Source organism: Candoia aspera, chromosome 3 (genome assembly GCF_035149785.1).
Source record: "Candoia aspera isolate rCanAsp1 chromosome 3, rCanAsp1.hap2, whole genome shotgun sequence".
Lineage (NCBI taxonomy): Eukaryota > Metazoa > Chordata > Lepidosauria > Squamata > Boidae > Candoia > Candoia aspera.
Window position 1 is genome coordinate 161,895,535 of NC_086155.1, and position 27,512 is coordinate 161,923,046.

General features: G+C 38.1%; 2 protein-coding genes across 2 annotated transcripts in view; one reads left to right on the forward strand and one right to left on the reverse strand.

The window, feature by feature from the left end:
- The first annotated feature begins 1,076 nt into the window (after positions 1-1,076).
- Positions 1,077-26,788, forward strand: RMC1 (regulator of MON1-CCZ1). Its single transcript, XM_063299190.1, has 20 exons — positions 1,077-1,381; positions 3,018-3,094; positions 5,031-5,115; positions 6,868-6,924; positions 8,538-8,624; positions 9,993-10,133; positions 10,547-10,650; positions 12,444-12,533; positions 12,644-12,749; positions 14,506-14,617; positions 16,348-16,392; positions 17,328-17,381; positions 20,078-20,206; positions 20,486-20,592; positions 21,364-21,483; positions 21,698-21,775; positions 23,234-23,338; positions 23,612-23,680; positions 24,715-24,940; positions 26,568-26,788. The coding sequence occupies exons 1-20, from the start codon at positions 1,271-1,273 to the stop codon at positions 26,645-26,647; spliced, it is 1,983 nt and encodes a 660-aa protein (XP_063155260.1). The 5' UTR covers positions 1,077-1,270; the 3' UTR covers positions 26,648-26,788.
- The window catches only part of NPC1 (NPC intracellular cholesterol transporter 1), a 44,288-nt gene continuing 42,163 nt past the window's right edge, over positions 25,388-27,512 (reverse strand). Inside the window, exon 25 of the mRNA XM_063299189.1 lies at positions 25,388-27,279. Within this exon, the coding sequence (XP_063155259.1) occupies positions 27,197-27,279 (83 nt within the window). The 3' untranslated portion in view covers positions 25,388-27,196. The remainder of the gene's footprint in view (positions 27,280-27,512) is intronic.

Genomic DNA, 27,512 nt, shown 5'->3' on the forward strand with positions numbered 1-27,512 from the left:
CAAGGAAGAGATAAAAGCAAACTGGATATAGAAAAAATGGTGGAAGATGGAAACAGACCAGGAAAGAAGGAAAGTCTTCCAAAAGATCTCTAAATTCAAAAACAGGCTCCAACCTTGAATTGGTAAGCTAAAGGTTGCCAATGTACAGAGAGTAACTGATTCAAGGAAGATTCAGAAAAAGACAAAGAATACTGAAATACTGTACAAAGAGATGTCAACATTTAAGACACCTTAGAAGATATTTCCTACTTACAAGAATCTCTGATAGAAGATGAACTTTTATATCAGTACTCCAGTGATTACTAAGTCAGAGGGCTACAAGAATTTATGGCATATCCTCAGAAATATGGCAAGTAATAGCAGACGACTCTGTTCTAACCAAACTATGCCAGCAAATCTGGAGAACAACACAATGGCCAATAGATTAGAAAAGATCAGGCCACAGACCAATACCAAAGTAACAAGTCTTAAAAGACTACAGGTAGTCCTTGACTTACAACCATGTGTTCAGTGACCCTTCTAAGTTATAACAGCACTGAACAAATGGTGATTAGGACCAGTTCTCAGACTTCCAGCCGTCCCAGCACCCCCACGGTCACGGGATCACGCTCTGCGCGCTTGGCAATCAGCGCACACTTACGACCGTTTGCAGTGCCCTGTAATCACATGATTGCCATTTGTGACCTTCCCTGCTGGCTTCCCCAGCCCCTCTGCACCCACACCGCGCCGGCCACTTCTAGATCCTGGAGAAAATCTGTGTGGTCGCTAAGAGTTGACCCGAAACTGATGGCACCTAACGAATCATCAATCAATCAGTGTGTCGCGGGAACACACTCACTCTGTGCAGGGATGCACCTAGCGCTGATAACCCGTTCGACTATTTAAATCCTTGTGACAGAAATATTCAGGGACATATTAATTCTGCAACTAATACTGGGAAAGAGATCAGCCTCCCAGGCTTTAGACTGTTGGGACTTCAAATGCCAATCTCGACGGCTCCTCCCTCTTTTGCCTCCTAGACCTTCCCGTTCAGTCAGCGGCGTCCTGCGCCTTTAGCTCTCTGATCATGCGCAAGAACTGTATTACCAGGAAGTGGTTGTACGGTGCCGAGGAGAGGGAGACTCGCGTGTCTACATGTACTTACGCCCAGACCGTTTTGTGGTGCGGGGAGGGGGGCGGTGAGAAAAAGCAGCGCGAGAACGGCCGACTATCGGCGCGGGGCTAGCGGTGCTACACACTCTCTCTGCCTCTCGACCGCTCCGCTGCTGCCATGGCGACGACCATCAGTCAGGACTATTACTTGGCGCTGTGCGCGCGGCCCGTGCAGTTCGAGAAGGCGAGCCCCGTTAACTGCGTCTTCTTCGACGAGGCCAATAAGCAGGTGAGAGGCTCAGGCCGCGAAAAGGGGCGGAGTCCTATCCCTAGTTCCACCTTCCGTCCGCGCGACCTGCCAGTCGCGCAGTCGTCTTTCTAGTCTTCCCTCGGCTGGACCAGAGTGCTGCCGGGTCTTGTGGACGGTGGCAGCCTTCCAACTTTTCCAGACCCTCGTCCAGCCTCGGACACGGTCCCCACGTTCTCCACAATACGCATCCGGTTTCTTGCTTTTCCTCCTCCGTAGCAAAGACTCTTACAATTTCCCAGTTGTGCGGAATGAGATTTACATATTTAAAAAGGAAATGAAGCTTCTTAGGAAAAGGTGACCAAAATCTGCGTTTGTGATGATACGCTCCTTTGCATTCGAGAAGCCTCTGACTGCAAGAAAAGACTCTTGTGATCCCCTTGCGGGCAGGGTACCGGATACTGATGCGTGGGTGGTGTTGAAAATGAATGATAAAGTACAACTTTGGATGAAAGGATTTTCCTCTGAATTTGTATCGTGCATAAATTGCATAGAGTTATAGTACTAGTGGGCAGATACTTTGTGCGTGCATGTAGGTAGATTCTGGGAAAAAGTTCTTCAGTTATCAGGATTGCTTTGTCTTTTTTTAAAGACATGGGGAAGGGTTCTTGCATCTTTTTACAAATACGTGTTTGGTAGGGAGTTCAATAGATAAGTTGAAAGGCCAGTTGGTGAATTGAGAGGTGAACCTCAATTGTTTATCAGCAGCCAGTACTTACTACGATGTTATGATTAACATATAGGGTTGCTGTTGTGGGGAAAATAGGAGGAGGAAGGAGTATTTGGTATGTTCGCCACCTTGAGCTATTTATAAAAATAAAGGCGGGATAAAAATTAAATAAATACTAGTTTTAATCACAAAGATAACACTCCTGGGACTTTTTGTATGTTTGTTTTTAAAAAGGAAACATACAGTACATAACCTGACAGATTTTTTTTCTCTCAATATGAGAGGCAAAATTGATGAGGCTTTTTTTTCACCTGCAAAATTATATATCTGAATAAACTTTTTTTTTTCCTGAGAAAATTGTGAGTGCTTTCACATGACATGCTTTTAATCATGGATTTCTCATGTACTGTTTTGCTGCCTTGAAGTGGCTTCATGTGATTTTGGTTTCAAAGGACTACTGAGAATCTGATAGTTGAAATTTGGTTTTGAAGGTTTTTTTTTTAAATTTCTGTACTTTGTTCTGCACTTTGGCCTGTGTAAAACAGAATACTGTGCCCAGGAATGAGGACCCTGTGACCTGGAGTCAGAGGCAGCCCTCAGCTTAACTTATAGAGAGCAAGTGGCTTGTTCAGATTTTTGGCGAAAGCCATCCCCATCAAGGAGTGGGCCTGAGGAGCAATGAAGAAGCAGAGGGTGACATTTTATAATTACATCACCACCGCTTCTGTCAATTTATCAGCATGTGGCCCCAAGGAATTATTTGTGAGGAACACTTTTTAATCTTGGTTTAGAAAGAAATGTTACGTTATAGTCAATTTATTCTGATAATTAAACTACTTTAATATTTAGAACAGGAAATACAGGAAACAAATTATATTGTTTGGAAGATGAGGAACTTTCAAAGTAAGATATTAGCTTGAAACTGAAACCAGATCTCTCTCTATTTAGGTTTTTGCTGTTCGATCTGGTGGAGCTACGGGGGTAGTAGTCAAAGGCTTGGAAGACCGCAATCCCATCTCATTTAGGTGATATAAATGCATCCTGAATGCTGTTTTTTTTTTGACGGCTACTTCTATTGTGTTGCAAACTTTTGCAAATATAAATATACTGTTCAAAGGATATTTTTTTCTTTTCATTGTATGAAGTTGTCTTTCGTCTTATGTATGTTCTTTAATCAGTAAATAACAAGGATTTTAAAATGCACAAAACTCAAGAATATAAATATAATTGCTTTTACTTTTACTTTATTTTGAGTACATGTGACAGTACAACTTGATAGTGCAAAATGCATGTAATTAGAACTATAGTTGGGGAGAATTAATATATCAATCTGTAGTGCATGTAATTTATTTGATTCACTGTATGTTAAAATTAGTTTGATAAAGACTCCTTCCTACTGAACTGTTCTGTTTAAAATGAAGAGTCCCCTGTACAATACCACTCTGACATCACGCCAGGATTTAGTCTACATAAATGATTGATCATGCAGACTCTTTGAATCTGGACTTATATGTATATCAGTAGATCATGCTGATTAAATTCAGGATTGTGGAGCACCTATGCAACTTGCGAATATCAGGCAGAAGTTGAGCAGTCAAGCATAGCTTTCTTTTTCCACTGCACAGAGGGCCTTCTGTGCAGGAATGTAGTGTTAATCCAACATACAGACTTTTCTTAATACTGAAAAAAATATATTTGTAGAAGATTCCAAACATAAAGAAGGTCTGTTTGCTTATATCTACTGATTGCTTGATTGATAGATATATTTATTTTTGTTGAAGGCTTTGGATTTAACATTATACCAGTTCATAATGTGCAAATGTATTACTGAGGCATATGTCTTTCCTTCTCCTGCGCTAGTGAAGTTGTAAGATCAGTAGCATCTGTTTTCATTTGGATCATAACAGTTTATTATTTCATTGAAACTGGGACAGATGGTGACTGTGACCTCTAGCGAGAACAGTCAGGGGCTGAATCCCATGCGGTGATAGAAATTTGAATAATAAATAAAAAAATAAAATAATTATTACGTATTTCTGTCACATTACCTTTTACTAAATTACTTCCTAAGCCGAAGTGCTCAAATACTGTAACTGTTGTATAAAGGAATTTGATTATAATTACGTTTCTGTGTAATCATAAGGATGGAAGTGTTTATTCAATTTTGAAAGGTTATAAAAGCAAAGAGTTTAAATATTTTTTTCCTGGCGAAACCCTCAACTTGAGTCAGCCTTGAAATAGTACTTCAAAATAACATCAAATGGGACTGAATACTTAGCCTCCTCAGACCACATGCACAAATGCATCCTTTCATTTTGTCCTAGATATGTTAGTGGCTATCATTCATTCCTATAGAAGAATGAAGTCACTGCAGTTGTGGATACTGTTCAAATGGAGGTAGTACCATCCTCACTTCACTCTACAATGTGGGATTGTTCATTCTCCCCTAAGAGCCCATGGGAGTGCAGTGTAGCCAACCACGGAAAATCATAATCAGACAGCCTGGCGCTTTGCAGTACAGTATACAGTATAATGTATATCTCAACATGACATTTTTGCAACTCAATCATACTAATTTTGCCCACATATTCCATGAATTGTTTATCTCTTGGTTTTGGCCTTCTGGAATAACTAGTGTAACAATGCTGTAACCATTAAACCTCACTTCATTTGGAATGAACATGGATATTAGGTATTGGCAATTTTCCCATCCCTCTTTTTTTTTTAATTTATTAAACTTCAAAACTATTGTGAAAGGTGAAAGGTCCTCTGTGCAAGCACCGAGTCATGTCTGACCCTTTGGGGGGGACACCACGTTCACGACGTTTTGATAATTTAAACTAACTTCCACAAGCCCAAGCCAGCATGGCTGTTGTCAAGATATTGTAGAAACTGTAATCCAAGACATTGCCTGTATCTAAAATACAAAAATGAATTCTTACTGAAATTCTATGTTTGTAGAATGGAAGACAAAGGAGAAGTGAAGTGCATCAAGTTTTCTTTGGGGAATAAGATACTGGCTGTTCAGAGAACATTGAAGAATGTGGTAAGAAATATCTTAAAATGGAAAGATGCAGGTTTTAAAAAAATACTCAAACACAATATACTACTTATTATTTATTATTATTTAAATAATAAATGTTGGATGAATGGTTGGGTTTTGTTTTTCTTTCCTTTCCACCCTTAATGTTTATGTTTTATATTTGTTCATAATTTTTATTACTGTATGTATATAATATCATTATAAACAACTCTGAGATATGATGGTTTGAGAAGGGCATAGAAATATATCAAATAATGTAATAGCTGATAATGTTAAGTAGAATTAGAATAGCTAGAAAAAATGTAGATGAAATAAACTTCATTTATACAGGTAATGCCCCATCTGTAGCCCAGTAGTAAACTCATTTGGAACCAATTCAAAAAGGAGTGCAGCGTATTAGGAATGTGTGGAAGCACTTCTGACAGTGTCTCTAGTCCCGTGTTTCTCAACCAGGGTTTCGTGAACCCTAGGGTTCCGTGAGAGGTCACCAGGGGTTCCCTAGGAGATCACGATTTATTTAAAAAAATATTTCAAATTTGGGCAACTTCACATTAAAGAGGCAAGTTTCATTCATTTCAACTGGGAAGCTGTGAGCATCCTAAATGAAGCCAAATCCAAAAATGCCAGAGAATTCCTGGAAGCCTGGCACTCAGACCAAGCAGCCATCAACAGACCCATAGATGTAAACAACATTTACATACCATTCAAAAGAGACAATAAAAAAGCTAAAAGGGGAAAAAAAAGACCAGAACACCTCCTTGCCAGCAATCAACACCCAGATAAGCAAGGATTAACACCAGGATCAACACCAGATGAAGAATCAAGCAGTAAACAATACCCTAATCAAGGAAGTACCAACTCAGGCAAACAAGCAAGCAGTAAACAACAGCCTAATCAAGGAACTACAAAGGAGAGAACAACACCCCCACCAACATTGGCAGGGCAAGCCACTGTATATAAACGGAGAGCAAACCCCACTCCCTTTGAGCACTGAAGATGTTGCCCGACTAGGCAACATCTTCAGTGGCAAACATCTGCAAGCAAACAACCAAGCTCAGGGAGCACCAAGGACTCCACAAAGTTTTGTTCTTTATTTTTAGTTTACGAACACTATTAATGCATATATACAGGCCTCCACATGAAACAAAATAATTTCTGGCCTATATTTGAGCCTGAATGTGCAGGGGTTTGCCAAGGCCTGAAAAATATTTCAAGGTTTCCTCCAGGGTCAAAAGGTTGAGAAAGTCTGCTTTACGTCCATACTAGCTGATACCAGATTCAGTTTGTAGGCTCCTCTTTCCAGAGGGAGAAGAATACAAACTGCTGCAGATGGATTCAAGAACTGGTAGTGAGTTTTATGAAAACTGTTCGACAGACTTTCAATTTACCTTTCATTCCAAGGATTTGAATCTTTGGATTATGTTGTATTGCATTAAGTGTATTTTCTCAACTATTTTCATCATTGCCTTTTTGCTTATGTATACTTTCCTCCTCTTAATTTCTATTCCATTTGTATTATAGTGCAAAGATAGTTGAGGAAAGGGAGATGGAAATGTTCAAGCAGTAAATATGTTTATAGATGTATATATAAGAAAGATACTTATATCTTCCTTTTAAGTGAATTAATAAAATCTGACATTTTGCAGACTGGCGCACCAAAACTGATGGAAATCCATGGGTTAGATATGCCTACATCTGCACAGGTTCAGCCTACAAATATTTTTTTAATTACTTCTGTTTTTTATGTCATTCCAGGACTTCCTGAACTTCATTCCAGACAGTCCACAATTAGAATACACCCAAGAATGCAAGGTACAAATAACAAAATAAAAAGCCAAAGCAATCCTTCAGCATATTGAAGCATTCATTAATCTAATAGTGAGATGCCTCAGAATGACAACTACAATATCTTCATCTTAGTATTCTGAAAATTTGTAACTAAATCATAAAAATGCATTAGGTGTTAGTTTCCCTCCCTTCCAGACAATGTGCTAGCCTAAACCAAAACAGCTATCAGCAAGTTTGGATTGGTTGCTTAAGTTTTGCAAGCATTAATATATATAATGAAAAGGAAAAGATTGTTCAAGTAGTTAGGGCAGTAATACTGCTTAACTGCAAGAATTAAAATCCTTCCCATTGTTAATCAACTGCTAGGAAGTAAAAAAGCCCCAAGTGTATATAATGCACTATACTGGTTTTAAATTTTTCAGCTAGTGGTGTCCCATCTGCATTTCTAAGCACTGCTCTAATGAACAATAATATTTGTAAATGCCTAATCATCTCATGTGGGTTCAGAGCAAATAATTTATATTGTGAAGTGCAGTTTTTCTTCCCATTTAGCATTCTGTTCTGTAATGTTAATTCTGATTAAATTATTTGATATATTTGTAACTACCAAGTACTAAAAAACTAATTACTTTATGAGTAAGTGAATTTTGTCAAAAACATAACTTAGATTTGTTTAACAGCTAATAATATTTTCAGTGTACAAGAAATATGGAACAACTCTCTACAGGAGAGGGGGAAGTCTTTTTTGTCCCTGTGAGCATGCAGTATTGGGTGGGTGGTTTTTTCCTAGCTTAGGCTCAGATGAGCAGATACCGTTCTTTTAATCTGGTGTCACATGGGGCAGTCCAAAGGTTTGAAGCGTCATCGTTATACTGATGGTACCCATCTTTTTCTCTGTATTGTTCGAATTAGGGAAGGCCATTTAGGCCTGGATGGGCATCTGGACAAAGCAATGGGCTGAATGAGGGTCAGTAATCTGAGGCTGAATCTTAAAAAGATAGAAGAAATGTAGATAGGCAGCTAGCTCCCTTGTCTGAGAATTAGGAAGGGGAGTTGCCGCTCTGGACAATGTTGCAATCTCCCTGAAAGAGCAGGTATGTATCTGGGAACGCTCTTGATCAAAACAGGCGTAAGTTGCCTCCTGGGCAGAGTGCCTTATGCACTCATAACCTTAAGACTGGATAACGATAATATGCTTTTCTTGGGGCTGCTTGGGGAGTTGGCCTAGAAGCTGCACCTAGTGCAAAAAGCTATAGCTAAGCTGTTAAAGGAGATAGCCTGTCCAAAATGTATTACACTTGTTCTAAAAATGCTGCTATGGGTGCTAATATGTTACAAAGCCATTCAAGCTGCTTGTGTTGATATATAAAGACCTGTACAGCTAGGAACCTGATGAACTTTGTTTTTATTTATGTATCCAGTTATATCTACAAATAATCTATGGACAGTGCATTTTCCAGAGATTTGCTATATGTCAAGCTGAGGCAGGGCATTCTCAATTTAGATGCACTGCTTTTTAAAGATTTAAAAGGAAAAGTGGAAATAAGTTATATAAATAAATATATAAACTGATTTTACTTTACATGAGAGTGTATATATAATTGCCTATTTCAATTAAATGTTGTTTATTATTAAAGACCAAGAATGCCAGTATTTTAGGATTCTGCTGGACAGGCTCTGCAGAGATAGTCTTCATAACAGATCAGGGAATTGAGTTTTACCAGGTGAGAAAAAAATATGTATCTTTTAAAAAAATATTCTGCTAACTTGTTTTGTGGTATTAAGTCATCTTAAAGGATTAAATGGTTTTATAATTCATTGTGGATGAGGTATAATGTTTGTTTTGGTCTTGTGAAATCTAAGTTTAATTTCAATTAATTTCTCATATACCTACTTGGAATAGCCTCAATTTTTTGAAGAAAGGTACTGTAGGCTGAAAACGAAGTAATATTTTAGTAAAAAAATGTCATTGATAATGTGAAAATTCGGACATGTAAGATATTTGCTGTATTACACAAAATATAGTATATTAAATAGCAGTCATTTGCAGAATTGTGCAAAGAGGGGACCTGATTTGCCTCAAAGAAGCAGTTTGGATGGTCTCAAACAACTTCTGAGCAGTTCTTAAGGCTCCTCTCAATCTTTTTCCTCAGTGCCGTGCCAGAAAGCTGCACGTACTTAAGTTGCCCAGACCAGAAGATGTTCAGGGTGTGCCATGGAGGTTCCATGGTGGCCATTTTTGCACATACTGCAGGATTGTCTGAAGTGTGCTACAGCCTCCTAGTCTGGAAGACATTCCAGCTGTCTGCACTTAGCATACATGGTGGGATTGCTTACAGTGCTGAACAAAGCTGTCCAGCCTGCAAGGCCTGCAGCACATACTGAGGGGACTCCGGAGGGGCTACCTTGAGCTGACATTAGCCAGCCTGGAAGCACCTCAGTCAGTGGTGTGGGTGAAGGCTCCTCTCAGCCTTTTCTTGTAGATCAAACTCTGGGAGAAGGCTAGGAGAGTCTGCAGAACAGAGCCAGGCAAAGGAATGGGTAGCTTCACTTCACTCTTAGAAATGAGAGGGCTGTGTTGTTTCATGAAGCAGCATCAAGGTGGTGTTTTGTTTCAGTCTGCAGAAGTAAAGCAGCCCTTTGAAGCTTGCACAGCTGTAGTTATTAGGTGCCTTTGCTGTGCAGTTCAGTTCAGATCACTAGTTCAGTCATCTCTTCGTTATTCCTTTCTGGTTTTTTACTTGTACATAGATACAATGTAATATACTACAGTTCTGACCAGTAACTGGAGGAAGTCCATAAAGAACATGATTAGTTAGATGGCTTAGAGATAATTGTTCTTGGCTTTTTCTAGTTGTATTGTTTCTAAAAAAAACAGTCTTAACTTGAGTCATGTAAGACCTTTAGAAGAGTAAAGTGCTGATTGCTTTAATTTGTCTGCAACCAAACAGGGAATCACCCAGTGCAGTGATTTTCAAAATCTGAGGTTTTTTAAAATAAATTATTTGATTTTGCAGTTCTAAAAATATGTAGCCAGCTTGAAAATATTTAGTATATTGGTCTGATTGTAAAACTTTATTTTGTATCTTCAGGTATTACCAGAGAAACGAACTTTAAAGCTTTTGAAGAGTCAGAATATTAATGTAAACTGGTTTATGTACTGTCCTGAGAGCTCTGTCATTCTGCTGTCAACTACAGTACTTGGAAATGTCCTCCAGCCATTCTATTTCAAGGTAAAATAATATTGCTGCATTCAGTGTAATTTTCCATGTTTACTTTGCACAGTTGCCCAGAGGCTTTTTAAAGGTATTTATGTCTAATACTGTATATATGAAATACATTTTAATTTGTTGTACTCCTTTATGTCTAAAATAAATATTTTAAGTCAATTTATTAATTCCAATAGCCAGCTGCAAATTAATTTCACAAATTTTGCTTTGGGAAGTGAAAATTATAGCATTTGATTTTTAGATGGATTAAACTGCATGCAACCTAAAGCATTGCAAACAAAACCAAAAAAAAATTGCAGATGGATTTTTTTTACCATATGCTTTGCTGGAACATATTATAGAATGATAAGAAATATAATGAAATGTGAAAGAGTTACATAGAATTTAATGCAGTACTGAAGGTACTTTTCACTTAGGGTGGAGCTATGGCAAAGCTGTCCAAGTTTGAAATTGAATTACCTGCAGCACCAAAGTCTTCTAAGCTCAGCCTTTCTGAAAGAGATATTGCTATGACTACAATGTAAGTATATTATTGTGGATCTTTTTTTCCCTTAAGATGCTTTATTTTCCTTTTCTGAGCAATAGATTGACTTCTTACTAAAGACATAAACAACATTTTCTTGATCAGTAGGAATGGACTTCATTTGAAGTTAAGTCAGTTAACATCTTTGAATAGAGAAGAAATGGACAAATAAGCAAACAAAACTTTAAAATCCCCCCTGCAGCATCTAGTTAAAAGTGAAACTTTTCTTTTAAAAACTGCTGCAAAAAATTATACAAATTATTTGTGAAAATAGCTTGTAAGGTAACACAGAATGATCTCAATGTCACTTTGAAAAGATGAAAGATATCCATTTGTAGTTTATTCAGAACAAATAAGCAAAAAAGCTTTTTGGTTTTCTTATGAGTTATTTATAAACCAATTGTGAAAATGTTGCCACAAAAGCTGCATGGACTTCTCCATGTAGTCACCAGGAGTCCAGACTTGACTCAAAGGTGTGTATGCGCACACATACACACACACACAGGTGTACAAATATTTGATGTCATTCTGTTTATAAAATAGTATCCATTAGTTGCTGAGAGAATTTTCTTTCACCTTGAAACAGATTAGGCTCAGCTGATTATTATTTTTGAAGTTTCTTACTTAATGTCATGGATTTATGTCTCATTTGTTTTTCTGTTGATTGAATGAGAACTTTTAATGATCTCCCATTGAAATCAGGCATCAGTTCCTTTTTCTGGATCATGCTCAAGAGATGTAGTCGAAACCTTTCTCTTCAGTTGTCAATTTCCAAGGCACTTATAATTTATGTTTGATACACTTCCATGTAAGAACTGTATGAAGGAGAGATGAAAAATCGAAGAAACTAAGGAAAAAATAAGGTGGAAAATTAAAAAAAACAAACAGTGACAATGAATTGTCCCCAAGGAAGTAAGGGAAGACCTTTAAAAGCAATGAAACAAGGGGTGTGCATATTGAGAATATGTTATCTTGTGTTTTGTTAACCTATTTCAGCTTAGTAGATTTGCTGTGGGAATCTTGGGAATGGAGTCTAAATATGCAGCTCTAAATCAAAATTTATAAATGAATGTCTCATATTTTCACTTAAGAATGTGAGAATGAAAGTTTATTGTACCTTTGTTGATTTAAAGAAAGTGTATAGGGTAAGTAGGGTTGAATTATGGAAACTTGCACTAGTTGAAGGACTGTTTCTGAATGTGATAAAATGGAAGTAAAGCATGTGTGAGAATGAATGTGGTGTGCTTAGCAAATGGTTCAACATAGCCATTTTTCTTGAAGCAGACACTTCCTGCTTCCTTTTACCCAGACTTCCAATTTTTTTCTGGGGTTACAGTATTTAACCTGAGGCTCTGGGGAAATGTAAAATCTTACTTGTTTCCAGCTTCTGTCCAGCAACATTTGCCTCTTTTTCTATTTCCTTTTGTTTTAAGCAGCCAACTCCTTTCTTTCTCTAGCAGAGGGAGGATTTGAGATAGCTTTCTGTGTCATGTGAGAAAAGACCTCTCTCCCTCACAGTAGTTTATTGGTGATGACTGAGTATTTATGAATGTCTGAACCTGTCAGGTAGCACAATACATTCATAAGAAATGCCTTTAGTTTCTTAGGCTAACTATTTACTACTACTACTCTGCCTTCTGCAAAAGTAGCTTGTCCTGAAAGAAAATAGCATGATGGGATTGTACAAATTGTATAAATGTATGGATTTGATGGATGTCAGGAAATCTTATAAATTGATCTATCCTATTAAAAATCTGCTTAGGAATTAAAAATGTATTCTTTTTCTTTAGATATGGGCAGCTTTATGTTCTTTACTTGAGACATCACTCAAGGACTTCGAACAGTACTGGAGCTGAGGTGGTTCTTTATCATTTGCCAAGGTAAATTTGGTAGTTCTTGTTCTTTTCAGCTTTTATAGCAAAAATACTAAAAAGTGACTAGTAAAGTTGCTGATTAACATTTTTTTCCTCCCCAATAAATGCTACCACAGGGAAGGCTCCTGTAAGAAATTGCATATATTGAAGTTATATAGGACTGGGAAGTTTGCACTGAACGTTGTTGATAATTTAGTGGTAGTTCATCATCAGGACACTGAGGTACTGCTTTTTCTCTGCATTATATTTTTGGTAGCTCAAGACATCTAGTTTATATTCCTTTGCATATTTTTGCTTAAAATATATTTGGAAGGTACCAGGGTAGGGAATTTTTTTTAATAAATATATAATTGAAGTCATATAAAATTTAAGACTGATGAGTAAGATTTGATTGATTGATTTACAATCAGCTTTAACTATTTTCAGCTGCCTATATATAATTAGCGACCTGTACTGTAGTTGGGGCTGAGGGTTGTGGTGTGGGGCAATCATTTTCTTACATACATACATACATACATACATATATAAATATTTCATCTATAGCAGACAAACCACTCAAGACAACTGTTATGATACAGGAAGTTACTATATTGATTTACTAAAGATCATGTTAATATAACTATTTGTAGGATTTGTTTTGTTTTTATCTGGAAAATTGGATGAGCGGCATCCAAGCAAAACCTGGCAAGACCAAGTAGCTGTGGGATTTAGGGTTTTATCCATCTTTGATTTTGGATGAGGTTTCACTACCCCAAACAGAATCAGTGTGCAATTTGGGGGTCCTTCTGGAGTTACAACTCCAGCTTGAAGAGCAGGTTGCAGCCATGGCCACAAGGGCTTTTGCACTTCATTTTGTGTGCCAGTTGCACCCCCTTCCTGGACTGAGAGGCACTGCTCAGTCATTCATGGCTTAATCACCTTCCAATTGGATTACTGCAATGTGCTCTACACTGGGCTGCTGTTGAAGACCATCTGGAAGCTGCAGCTGGTCCAGAATGAAACAGCACAGGCAGTTACATGTGCACCTCAGTACACCCATGTTACACCTCTGTGAACGTCACTGGCTCCAGTGTGCTTCCAGATGAAATTCAGGGTGCTGGTTGTCATCTATAAAGCCCTCCATGGAATGGAGCCAGGTTATTTGTGGGACCTCATCTCCCCGGTTGTTTTCACCTGTCCCACTAGGTCCAACAGGAGGAGCATGCTCTGGGTCCCTTCAATTAAAGTGTCATCTTATGGTACTTCAGAAACATGCCTTTTCTGTCACAGTGTCTGCCCTCTGGAATACCATACCCCTGAAGATCAGATTGGCCCCAGCTCTGCTGGCCTTTTGTAAAGCATTGAAGACCTGGATGTACTCTAGGGCCTGGGGATCTTGAGGTTAGATAGTCTGTTGAGAGGTTTCTTCTGTTACCTTGTTGGGTTCATCTTTGGTTGAAGAATTGTTGGTTTTTTATTCCAGTAATATTGTTTTTTATAGTTTTAATGTGTTGTTAGCTGCCCAGAGTTACATTAACAAGATGGGCAGCCATATAAATTGATTATGCTAGTATGATTAGAGAGATGCTATCTTGGATGTTGAAGGTATTTTTAAATACATACATACATACATACATACATACATACATACCAACCAACCACTGGATGCAACTCAGATTTATTTTATCTGAAGAAATGTTACAGCTGGCAGAAGGTTTTCCCCCATATTTGCCCATGCCTCTTCTGTAGGGTTAAAGGTCTGAGAAATGTGCAGGAACAGAAGAAATACACGTTACACAAACGGAACGATATTAGCATATTGATGAATTTACTCCATGCTCATTTGAAATTCACTTTTACAGTTGGATCCTAATACTTACTGTGATGCCAGATAGAATAAAAAAAACTTGTTATGGCTGCACCTGTTATTTTGTTGCTTTCTGTATGCATGCAGTTTAGCTTGAATACATGCCATAAAGAGATTTTTGGTGTTTTTTAGACTTCTATTATATTTGACATCAAATTAAAGGGGGAATTTGATGGCACAGTTACACTGCACCAGCTTGTACTTCCAGCTCGATCCATACAGCCATACCAGATTCCTGTGGCAGGTACAGAGTTGCATTTTTCACATTATCTTGAAAATGCAAATACTGATATATCTGTAGTTTTGAAGATAGAATTGCTAGGTTTCTGATTAAATAAAATATATGTTCCAATATTCTTAATACTTTATTTGACTGTATTTCTTGGTGTCACATGTTCATTATATTTAATAAATATGAAACAAGATAAACAGAAATGAGCAATACTTCATCTAATATATTGTTCTGCTCTTGGGAGGAAAAAGCCTGCAGTTACGGCCCATCATAGCTGTTCTCCTTATATGATGTCAGTCAGACAGTAGATGTCTATTATTATTTGGACAGAAAAGTATCTGGTGCTACAACCAAGATGGGCCTTGATCAGATGCTTCCTACTTCTAAGCATCTTTCTTCACATTCCTTGCTTTGGGTTGTTTTTTATACAGGCTATTTTTCTGGAATTGAAATAGCTTCAGCTAAATCTGAGACATACTAGTAAGAACTGGAATAGTAGGTTTGCAAACATTGGTACACGGATGTTTAGAATGGACCATGTTCTTTCCTTTCTAAACTTTTAAGTTTAGAGTTTTGGAAAAAGTAAATGGAAAGGAATTTGGATTTGAAGACAAAAAGTTGCTTTGGAGTATGTACACACAGCACTTGCTTGCAGCTCCTTCAGGCAAATATGACATTTCATGGAACTTGGTGCTTCAGCTCAGGGAACACAGCTGCTTTAAGTAGACTGAAAGTTGCCAACTGGTGCTTTGATCATTCTCCAAAGTACATATTTGCCTTCAAAGCACTGTACAGCCATAATTGTGAAATCTCTTGTCAGTTTCCCACATGCATACCTAAGCAGCAGGTAAACCTTCAGTTATCATGGAAGCTAAACCTGAAAGGTTGGCAACTTTTGGGAATGAAACTGCCTGATAAGAATTTCTTCCGTGCCATGTGGCAGTCCGTTCTCCTCTGAGTTCTAAGTTTTTCAGACAGGTCTACCATTTGCTTCACAATATTCTTCAAAGGATAGGAAATAGGTATTTTATCTTAAATGCTGTGAGCACTACTTCCGAATTCCATTTGGATGTCTAAACTGGTGTGGCTCAATACCATTTGCCTTCCTGACAATTATCAATCATCGTTTCCTAGAAGAATTGTTAGAATCCTAAATGAGAAGTACTTGTATTGAGGGAAGATGTTACATCTTGTAAAATAATCTGCATTCATTGAGTAGAAAATTTAATAAGCTTGAAATGATCTTGCATCGAATATTTATTTATTTATTTTATTTTCTATCCCACCTTTATTATTTTTATAAATAACTCAAGGCAGGGAACATACCTAATACTCCCTCCTCCTCCTCCTCCTCTTTTCCCCACAACAACAACCCTGTGAGGTGGGTTGGGCTGAGTGCGCGTGACTGGCCCAAGGTCACCCAGCCGGCTTTCATGCCTAAGGCGGGATTAGAACTCTCAGTCTCCTGTTTTCTAGCCTGTTGCCTTAACCACTAGACCAAACTGTCTTATTAATATAATTCATAAGAAGCTATCATTCATATTTTAAAAGGATTAAATGTTAAGGTTAGCTTTTGGCGTGCCTTTGGTTCTGTTTTAGATAAAACAGTAAACTCTGGGCCTAAGGACTTTAGGTTGAGCATTCAGAATATATAGTTCGTAGTAAAATGAGTTATTTCTGACAAACGTATCAAATAATTTCCTTTCTAACCCATATAAATCACATCTTTTTCTTATTTGCAGGTCCGGCTTCTGTAACCAATCAGTTTCCAGTTCCCTGTAAACTCTGTATCCTTGAAATAAAAAACACAGATCTTATTTGATTCTGTGGCAAAAATGATTTTTTGAATATCTGAGAGGAGCACAAGTGAGTATCTGTGGTAAATATGAAACTTTTTATCTCTGAGAGGAGTAGAAATAAATCAGTAATACAGAAATAATACACAGTGCAGTCCTGAATGAAGTGAGGAAACTCTCAATTAATGGTCCTCACTTAGCAGACTTTAGATGCAACAGACAAAATCTACTTTTGTGCATTGGACTGCCATTTAACTTACTTTTAAAATGCATACAGTACAGATTTATGTAATTCAGATTAACAGACATTCTGCATTAATGGACACCCTCTCCCCACCCATTAATCTATTAAATTGAGGGCTTACTGTATATGTTTTGCAGGCTGTAAAATCCTATGCATTTTTATTTTGAAATTTGTCTGCATTCAGTGTGATTTACTTTCAGAATGTATAGAGGTGTGATGACTAATTTTGTATGTCCTTACTAGCCCTTTGAATTGATCCCAGAAGCCTTTTGCTAATGTATGTGTATATAGAAACCATTGCAAATTAAGTTTATATGCAACTCTTCACTTCCGGTGTTCTTCTGAAAGGCTTTGGCATTAGTAGCTTCCAGCTAGTGACTACTATGTGTTTGAGAAATTTGATGCTTAGTGAATTGTTGGTTTTCTTCCTTTTGAAAAGCAGATCCTTAAACTATATCACACTGTTTCTTGAAATAGTAATGATCTTTGGCACAAAAAAGTTTGGAATGTAATTCGCTGGGGGACATTGTGTGTTTAAAAAACAAATATCCCTGTCTTCCTTGGATGTATGAAACGAGTTGTGTGCCTCTGAGCTTTTACTCAGAGTGGCTACATAAACAATCAAAACTTTTACTGAGGCAAAACCCGCTGGACTTTGGTAAGAGTTTTGCTTAACATTTAGATTCATCATCCTGGATTGTCTTTCAGCCTGACATTATCATCAGTGCAAGTGAAGGTATGACACTGTCAAAATTCTTTTTTTATCAGTGCATTGGAATGTTTACATGTTTGTAACATGAAGTACTAAATATGCTGCTTGTTGTGAATATATTAATTAGATACCTAATGTTAAATAACCTGGTATCTTCCAGACTGTATTTATTTATTTATTTCTCACATTCTCCACCACCCATTTTGCAAGTGACTCTGGGTGGTTTACAATTCAATTAAAATAACAAGAGATTAAAATCATAAAAACAAGTACATCATACAAATATAAATATAAAATGTAGAAAACATTTAAAATGTATATAAAATATAAATTCCTCTGGACCACATCATGGAACCAACCATCCCATGATTGACTATTCCCCCACCCACTCCAAGTGAGGTGGCAAAGCCAGGTTTTCACTGACTTTTGGAAGGCTGGGAGAATGCGGGCCTGCCTCATCTCTGGGGGTAATGTGTTCCACAGGTCGGGGGCCACTGCAGAGAAGGCCCTCTTCCTGGACCCTGCCAATCGACAGTCTCTCATGGACAGCGTCCATAGCATGCCCTGTCTGCCTGACCGGGTGGTACGGGTCGATGCAATGTGGGTGAGGCAGTCCCTCAGGGAACCTGGACCCATGCCATGTAGGGCTTTAAAGGTGATAATCAACACCTTGAATTGGACCAGGAAGCGAACTGGCACCCAATGCAGCTTGCGCAGCAAAGGGGTTATTTGCGCCATCCTTGTGGCTCCTAAAACTTCTCGCACAGCCGCATTCTGAACCAGCTGTAGCTTCCGGATGCTCTTCAAGGATAACCCCATGTAGAACGCGTTGCAATAGTCTATATGGGAGATGACTAGGGCATGAGTGACTGACCAGAAGGCCTCCCAATCCAGGAAGGGGTGTAACTGGCACACAACACGAAGTTGGGCAAAGGCTCCCCTGGCCACAGCTGCTACCTGCTCTTCAAGCAGGAGTTGTGAGTCCAGGAGAACCCCCAGGTTCTGCACAGATCTGTCTGTGGCAGTGCAACCCTATCCAGAACCAATGATGGTGAGTTCCTGGATGCCGAGGAGCCCTCAACCCACAGCCACTCCATCTTACCAGGGTTCAGTTGAAGCCTGTTGTTCCCCATGCAGACCCCAAACACCGAGAGGGGGCAGTCACAGCATCACGTACCTCACCTGGGATGGAGATGTATAATTGGGTATCATCAACATATTGATGATACCTCATCCTGTGGTGATGGATGATCTCACCCAGCAGTTTTATGTAGATGTTAAAAAGGAGCGGAGAGAGTACCGAACCCTGCGGCACCCCTCAAAGGAGGGGCCATGGGCCAGATCTCTCCGTATCAACAGTAATTGGGACCGGCCCTGGAGGAACGAGGTAAACCAGTGCAAAACTGTGCCACCCAACCCCAACTCCCTGAGTTGACCCAAAAGGATACCACAGTTGAAAGCCACTGAGAGGTCAAGAAGAGCAAGGATGGATGCACTGCCCCCATTCTGCTCCCGCCAGAGATCATCCAAAGGTGTGACCAGTGCTATTTATGTCCCATATCTGGGCCTGAAATCCAACTGAAAAGGGTCCAGATAATCCATTTCATCCAGGATCCTTTGGAGCTGCAACTCCATCACTTTCTCAACCACCTTTCCAAAAAGGGGGAGGTGGGAGACTGGGCGAAAATTGTCCAGTGTGGTGGGATCCAGCGATGGTTTCTTAAGGAGGGGGTGTATCAGCGCCTTTGTAAAGGTTGTCGGAAACACTCCCTCAAGGATGAATTCACCATCGCCTGGACCCACCCACACATCACCTCCTGAGCTGCCTTCACCAGCCAGGAGGGCATGGATCTAATTGGCATTTACAGTCCGGAGGATCCTGTCTACTTCCTCGGGCCCAACGGGTTCAAACTGTTCCCAGATTACCGGGTAAGTACGTTCCCCAGACATCTTCACAGGCCATGCCCCACGCCTGTCATCCAATGTGGTACGAATCTGAGCGATTTTATCCTCCAGATGCTTGGAGAACTACTCTGCATGGCCCTGTAGGTGGGTTACTGGACCCATCTTCCCCAGAAGGGAGCGGGTGATCTTAAACAGGGCTGCTGGGCAGCATTCTGTGGATGCAATAATAGCAGAGAAATATTGACATTTCGCCGCTCTTACTGCCACAAGGTAGGCCTTAATACCTACCTAGCTCTAGCTTGTGTTCGGTCGGATTTGGTCCTTGTCTTCCTCCAGTGGCGCTCTAGATGTCTCTTAATCCTCTTCAGAACCCTCAGCTTCTCCATAAACCATGGGGAGTGTCGGGTACGATGGGACAAGAGAAGTCGTATGGGCATAATCCTGTCCAAGGCCCTGGCCGCCTCCCTATTCCAGGTGGTAGCCAGGGCCTCCTTTTGACCGTGTAGCAGATCCTTGGGTATAGCGCCAAGATCCCTTTGGAACCCCATCGGGTCCATCAGTCGCCGGGCTTCAACAATCCCTTTCTTTGCTATTGGTCATGCCAGATAGGGCTGATAGGAGTTGAAATCCAAAGTGTCTGGAGGAAACTAGGTTACTTATTATCAGAATGTGTTGAAGAAGGAACTCTGGTGAAATGCTTCTTTACCTCTGAAACTTCAGCTGAATTTGTTCAATCTTACTTTCTTGAAGTGAAGCTTGTGGTAAGCTAGATCAGTTTTGAGAAGAATGTACTTTTTTGTTTGTTTTTAATGTAGGTTATCTCTGGAACCTGCAAATGAAACTTGAACCTACAGTAAATCTCTTGCCAGACAAGGGAAAGCTAATGGACTTCCTTCTGCAAAGAAAAGACTGCAAGATGGTTATTCTTTCTGTGTGTTCTCAAAGTAAGCTTCTGCTTCCAATTTGTGGAAGCTACTACGAAGCAAAAAATTCTGTGACTGAATTTTTTAAATAGCTGTCCAACATAGCCTAATATTTCTCTACAAAGTATAGTATTCTATTAGTATATTTGCTAAGAGTATTTTATGGCATATGAAATAAACAGTTGTAGTTTAAATAAGAAATTACCTACAATATTATTATGGCATCAAATTTGAATGCTGCCATTGCTACATTCTGTGATATTCCTTTATTTTAGATGTCTCTTGTGTGTTCTGTTGCAGTGTTAAATGAACCAGAGAGAGGCTCATTGAGTGTAATTGCCACTGTTTTTGACAAGCTCAATCACGAATATAAGAGATACTTAGAAGCAGAACAGGCTTATACTATGGCAAGTTGTAAACACTTTATCTTCTGCACGATCTTTGATTAGCAGTAATTCCTTTATCATAAGTATGATATTGATCTAGCTTTTAAATTAGTGGTTTCTAATTGTTTCTTTTAAGTGGATCACTATATTATTGATTTGAAAGCTTCTGTGGATATCCACATAGGCAAGCCTTTTTAAACATGTTTTTTTTCTTGAATGTGGCAGGTACAATCCACTGATCTATTATTAGATTCTCATCCTCTAAATGGTGGCTCACTTTGTCATCACTCGAAAGTGTCACTGTTTAAAGTGAGAGAACACTGTATTATACAAGGATGATTGTGGAGCAAATTCTCTTGTATCGTAACAAATAGAATATTTAAAATTCCCCTCTGCCTGCAGCATCTTCACAAACCACTGGTGGTTTACAGACCATAGGTTGGAAACCTGTGCTAGAATTAATTACATTACACTTTGTTGTGCAAGTAATATACATTGCTGTACTATTATAGTTCAGCTGCAGTGACCAATAACATTTAACTATTTGATATTATGTCTCATTACTGCAAAAAAAAAAAAACCCAACCCCCCAAATTTCATTCCATTTTTAATAATAATGTAATAAAAATTTTGAAGTACCAGTATATACTTTTGGTCACAATTCTTACTTAATCTAGGCTGGTTTAACAGGTTTCTAGACTCTAGATATAAAATTAGTTTTAAACCTACCATTTAGTGACCCTTTTCAATTAAAGTACCTGCTTTAATAAAACGTTCTTTGCTCCTTTGCAGGCATTAGAAATTGGACAGAGCCGAAGCAATCCACCACCAAAGCGCCCCGTCCGTACGCAGGCAGTTATTGATCAGTCAGACATGTATACACATGTTCTATCAGTCTTTACTGAAAAAAAGGTTGGTTAACTCATAATTAGAAGAATTTTGCTTAATTACTTCACTGTTCATATTTCCATAATTGATATGAGTAATTAAAAGTTATAATAAGCTAATTTGCTAAAGCAAATTTGTTGAATTTTGAATAGCAGCAAATCATTATTTAGATATAACTCAAATCCAAATTCTGTAAACTTACTTTCAAAAATACTTTTTCCAATTCTTTTCTGATAAGGAGGCCCCTCACAAGTTCACTATTGCTGTTGTAATGGAGTATATTCGCTCACTCAACCAATTCCAGATAGCTGTTCAGGTAAGTACTTGAAAGTGTCCTAATTTGAAATAGCTTTTGCTATGGGTTTTTTATCCTTTCAGCTATCCAGTATATGTTCAATGTTAGTTGAAATTTTGAAACCTCTTCAGAAGGCACAGACCATTGCATGAGAGAAACCTCTGCAAGAACAGAGAGGTGAATATCAACCTAAGTACTAAAAGGCTCCATCAGGTCACTGTTGCTGTTGAGGTTTACCTGTTAATGTCAAACTCCAGGAGAATTCCCTCATTCGATGCTGCAAAGAAGAGTGCAATCTGTTGCAAAATCAGAAGTATTCTACCATCCTTATTAGATTTACCTAATCACAATGTATCCAAATTACCTGGATTAAGCTCATTCACTCCCATCCATCTCCAGACAATGGTTTGAGAATTCTGTAACCTCTATGGAAGCAATAGAAATCCACCTGCTGAGTATTCCCTTCATATTGATAATATGTTGGCTCAGACCTCTGAATAATCAACCTATTTCCTGTACATGTTGAAGTGCATGTGGGATGAGATAGAACAGAAATCTGCCAACCCAACTTTACATTGCTCATCCAGCAAGAACTGGAAAAACTTTAATTCTATAGTTTCTAAGGCCAACAAATAGTTCAGAAGGACAATGTCTGACAATACTGAAAGCCGCTACGTGGTCTAGGCATGAACCAAGATGGGTTTCTAATTCATTCCCACTCTCAGTCATTTCTTAAGGTGGCCAAGGTTGTGCCCATTCCAAAACCAAGCCTGAACTGGACTGGAATGAAACCAAGTAATTGGCATCATTTAGGAATACATGGGTATATACTGGAGAATAGAATTAGCCTTCATGCAGATTATTTTTTCTACAGGGAACAATTTCTGAATGATGTGAAAATTCAAGGAATGCAAATAACTTTAAATTGGTCTTTCAGCTTTGAGTCCGAATGCATATAGGTTTTGGACCCAAACAACTCTTGATAATCATTAGAGTAAAAATTCCCACTTTTGCATAAGAAAAAGACACACTCCCTAATCCCTTGTTACCAGTTCCTTACACACATGCAATTCTGCAAGCATAAGCAATGCTTATCTAATTGTACAGGTAGGAGAGTGGCTATATAAAACTTCTAAGTTGCTTTCATGCCAATATGTAATGGAAGTTAAATGATTAACATTTTGGCATGTATTTATTAAGCTAGTTTCAACCATTGGAACTGCCCATTTCAAACTTGAAAAGTTTTGGATGCCATGTGACTGCTTGTGCAAATGCATTTCTATAAAAAGACTAGTGCCTTTTGGATCTATGTCACTCAAATATTTTAGATTTTCTTAAAATGTTCTGCAAGGTTTTGGTACTCTTTCAACTATGTTTGTTTTTCTTAGAAATAAATTGAGGTGTAGCTAAATATTTATAAATTTGCCTAGTTACAAGTAGTTTGAGTATGGAAATTTCCCTGTTTTCTTGTCTCCTTAGCATTTTCTGTATGAATTGGTAATCAAAACCCTTGTTCAGCACAATTTATTCTATATGCTTCATCAATTCCTACAGTACCATGTTCTCAGTGATTCAAAGCCTTTGGTGAGTAAGCTTACATATGCTCTTTTCGTTGCTTTCAATTCTGCTTGTATCCCATCAGTCTCCAAAAATCTAAGCAATGTGTGTAAGATTATCCTGTTTGGCCTCAGATGGTGTGGTTGCATCATAGAGAGGTTGAAAAATAATGACTTGGACAAATCATCTGTTCTTGAACCCTAATGTGCTTCGTTGCTGAGCAAGAATGATTTACTACACTGCTTTTTCGTTTAAAAGCAAATTATGAAATACCAGATACTGATTTCTTTCTTTCTTTAGGCTTGCTTATTGTTGTCTCTCGAGAGTATTTACCCACCAGCACATCAGCTCTCCCTGGATATGTTAAAGGTAGGTGTATAGAGAAAGTGTAATGTGCTTTTAGTGATGAGAAAGCAGTTCTAAGTAGAGCTGAAAGTCTACTAATTGCCCAATTGGAGGTAATCCAAAAAACTTCATAAGGAAGATTCTGGGCTCCCCCCAGGGTACCCCCACCACCTATTTAAGGATGGAGATGGGGTACCTTCTATCACCATTAGAATACATCTTGCATTGTTGGGGCACTTTTAAGAAACCAGAAAGCCTTCAAGAATCCTATCTTGCCAAACTCTGTTTTCTCTGTTACACAGTTGGGAATCAGCAGACCAAACTTTTGTCACCCCTCCTACAAATGCATTCCCTACCACTTTTGGAAGAACTTTGCTCTTGGAACAGAGAAAATCCTAGAGATAGGCTTTCTGAAAGGGATGCTAATAAAGATGCCACTGCAATACAATCATCCACATTTTCATCTTGGTACCATCATTATAAAACAACATAGAAGCTTCTCCCACTACCTGGTTAAGATAACCAGTGCTTTGCTGAGAAGGGCTTTAACGTCCCTTCACTTGCAAACCATGCCCTCCGCATATCTTGAAGGGAAATTTTGTAGGCTCCCTGTTGAACAATGTCTCTGTCCTTGCGGTGTCGATCAAGTGGAGGACATTATCCATTATGTGTCCACTGCCCCATATACAATGAGATTAGGGCCAAATTATTGATGGTAGGTGAACTCAAGGGCTCAGAAAGAAATATTTAAGTTCTTAGTTGTAGCTTTGGCTTTAGTTTGCTGTAACCTTTTTACATCCAATACTCTTTTCATTACTTCATTTTACAATATTACTATTTTACTGTTATTTCATTGTATGTTATGGCACGCACAATTAACTGATTACATTTATATAGCTGCCCATTTCACTAAAAGTGACTCTGGGCAGCATGTTGACCTGTGTTTACAACAGTAAACTTGCTGATTAATAGCTGCAGTAAATAAAGCTAGGCAGCTCATGGGAAAGAAGTCACAGGTATGTTCAGCAGCCACTTACTGTGATCATTTGTGCTTTCAGAGACTTTGTACAGCAAATGATGAAATAGTAGAAGTTTTGTTGTCTAAACATCAAGTACTAGCTGCCTTGCGATTCATCAGGGGCATTGGTGGACACGACAGCATTTCTGCTCGTAAATTTCTTGATGCAGCAAAGCAAACTGAAGATGAGATGCTCTTCTATACCATATTCAGGTTTTTTGAGCAGAGAAATCAGCGAATACGTGGGAACCCTAGCTTCACTCCAGGTAAACAGCAATTTGGCAGACATGTCAAGAAAGTCAGGTCCCTTTTTTTTTTTTTTTTTTACAATATTCAAAGTTCAGAGCTAATAATCCTGCCTGTTAGGCTATTTCCAATAAAAGGCTGTATATTTTTAATTGGTGCAACAGGGTTTCAGTAACTCCCTAATCTATCAGTAGAGTGAGAAAATAGTTTTTTAAACAATTGTACACTCCTGCAAGTTAAAGCTAAAAAGCCACCCCAGCATAGATTAGTAAACCGTACCAAGTTAGTATAGGTTTTTGGTAAGTAGTTCATATATAAACTTTCATAGACCTGCTGGACCATGGACTTTATAACTCCTGCTCGACATTGATCAAAGTGTGTATTAGGTTTTTGTTTTTAAATAAGTTAAAAAAGAAACTAGGCCCCCTCCAGTGAAGGAAAAGCAAATGAAAATAGGCCACTACTGCTTTTTACTTAAATGAAATTTAATTTCTGAAGGCACTGTGGCTGCCTGTTATGTATTGAGAACAGTTACAATAAATGGGTTCTTCTGAAACTCGGGAGAAAGGACAAGAGTTATTAAAACAGCTGGAACATATGTAATGCAATATCAAAGGCTAAAAAAATATGCACGATCCATAATTGGAAAAAGAATTAGTCTTAAACTATGTGAATATTGACTTCAGTATAGCTATGTGGTATGAAATTATACACACTATTTTAACAATAGGGGTAATAGGTCAGTTGGAGACAGCCTACTTACTACATTGTAGGAGTTTGTAAATCTTGTGGTCTTAGAAATACAGCTTTAGAATTTACCTTGTCTTAGACGGAGTAGTGCTTTGCCATTCTTATTAACTACCACCCATTAATGAACTTGACAGGACTGTAAGAGTATTTCCTCTAGTTATTTAGCAGAACTTCACCTCCCTGTAATCAAAATCCTTGTCTTTGCCCCTTTAACTTTTTCTGTAGGAAGAATATCGCCATACTCCATTTCCAAATCAGCAAATGATTTATTAATGCTCCTCATGCATGCAGTTCCACTCTACTAGAGGCCTTTGTGCATTTCTCAGCAACAGCTTTAGTATCAACAGTATTCAAAAGCAAGATAAATCTTAGTTTGATGAGAGCAGCTCCTGTGTTTAATGTTGAAATTGCTGAGTGAAATAGTATAGTATTTAACATGGTGGCTTAGCAATAGTTGTGAAGACAAATTATAATTGCTAAACTTAGTTATACAAGAAAAAAGATCGTATTTAATGCTGTGGAAAATAAGTGCCTAAAGGGTAATTTGTAACGTTCTTTTTCTCAATGTTCTTGATTATGCATAAAATCCACTTTTCCTAGTATTATCACACACAACTCGTAACATATGCTATGTGTACAAAGTACCTAAATTACTTTAAATTAAACCCTTAAAATGCATCTAGTTTACCCATCTGATACCTGTTTTTAATACAACTGCTTTGTGTTCCAGCTGCCCAGTTTCACAATTTGAGATATATAGTAAAGGGAGTGAAGCAGAGGCAGCTCCTGAAGTTGAAAATTTTAAAAAGAAAAAGCATTGGGAATACATAGACTCAAATGTGATTCCTTAAGACTTTAAAAATAATACTAATTACATTTTCTGTTCTTTTCTTGTAGGAGAACACTGTGAAGAACATGTCACATTTTTTAAGCAGGTTTTTGGAGACCAAGCATTAATGAAGCCTACCACTTTCTGACATATTAAAGCTGTTTCAGTATAAGGATGTATAAAGTTAATTTATTGCATTTATGTACTTTTACTTTTGACCTACAAAAGATCTATTTTATAATAAAGTATATATAGAGACCCTTTGGCAAATATTAAAAATATTACATCATTTTGATGGATGACTTATTTTTCTTCTAAAAATACAGGCAAAAATTGCATTGACTTGCATTAAAAAACTGTCAGTGGTTCAGCAATCTAGCCTCATAACTATCACTTTAAATGTTACAAGGGAATCTGTTTGTATTGCAGATCAGTGTCCTTTTCAGAAACAAAAACTAGAATAAATTATTATTTATGTTCTCAGTAATGCTTCTAGTTTAAGTAATACTGATAAATGTTGATAGAGTTCTTTCTGAATCCAAAATGTTCAGAATTATTGGTTCTCATCCAGTTATGTGGAGAATTAATGAATTCCAGTAGCATTTTACAGTTGTGAGACAGTTATCATAGAAACTTGCTACAATTTCTTTGTCTTCAGCCAGAATTCAGAGTTCACTGACCACCTTGTTTAAAACAGCTAGAAGAACAGGAGTTTTTCTCTTTCTGTACCTTTGTTCCTTTCTTGTGCTGCACGTGCTTTAGCTTTATTTATAGAAGGCCCTATAGAAGAAAAAGAAAAATGTTGATTTTTTTTCCTGTAGTTCAGTAATGCCAGATTATGCAACATGTTCAAAATTAAGTTGTGTTTCAAAGAAGAGAACTTGTGATGCAATAAGATGGAGCAACAGACATGACTATAATATGTTCATGAAATTTACATACAAATCAAGTGAAGTTTTCAGGTCATTTTAACATAATGAATCCATAGTTAAAATCCACTGTACTCCTACTGG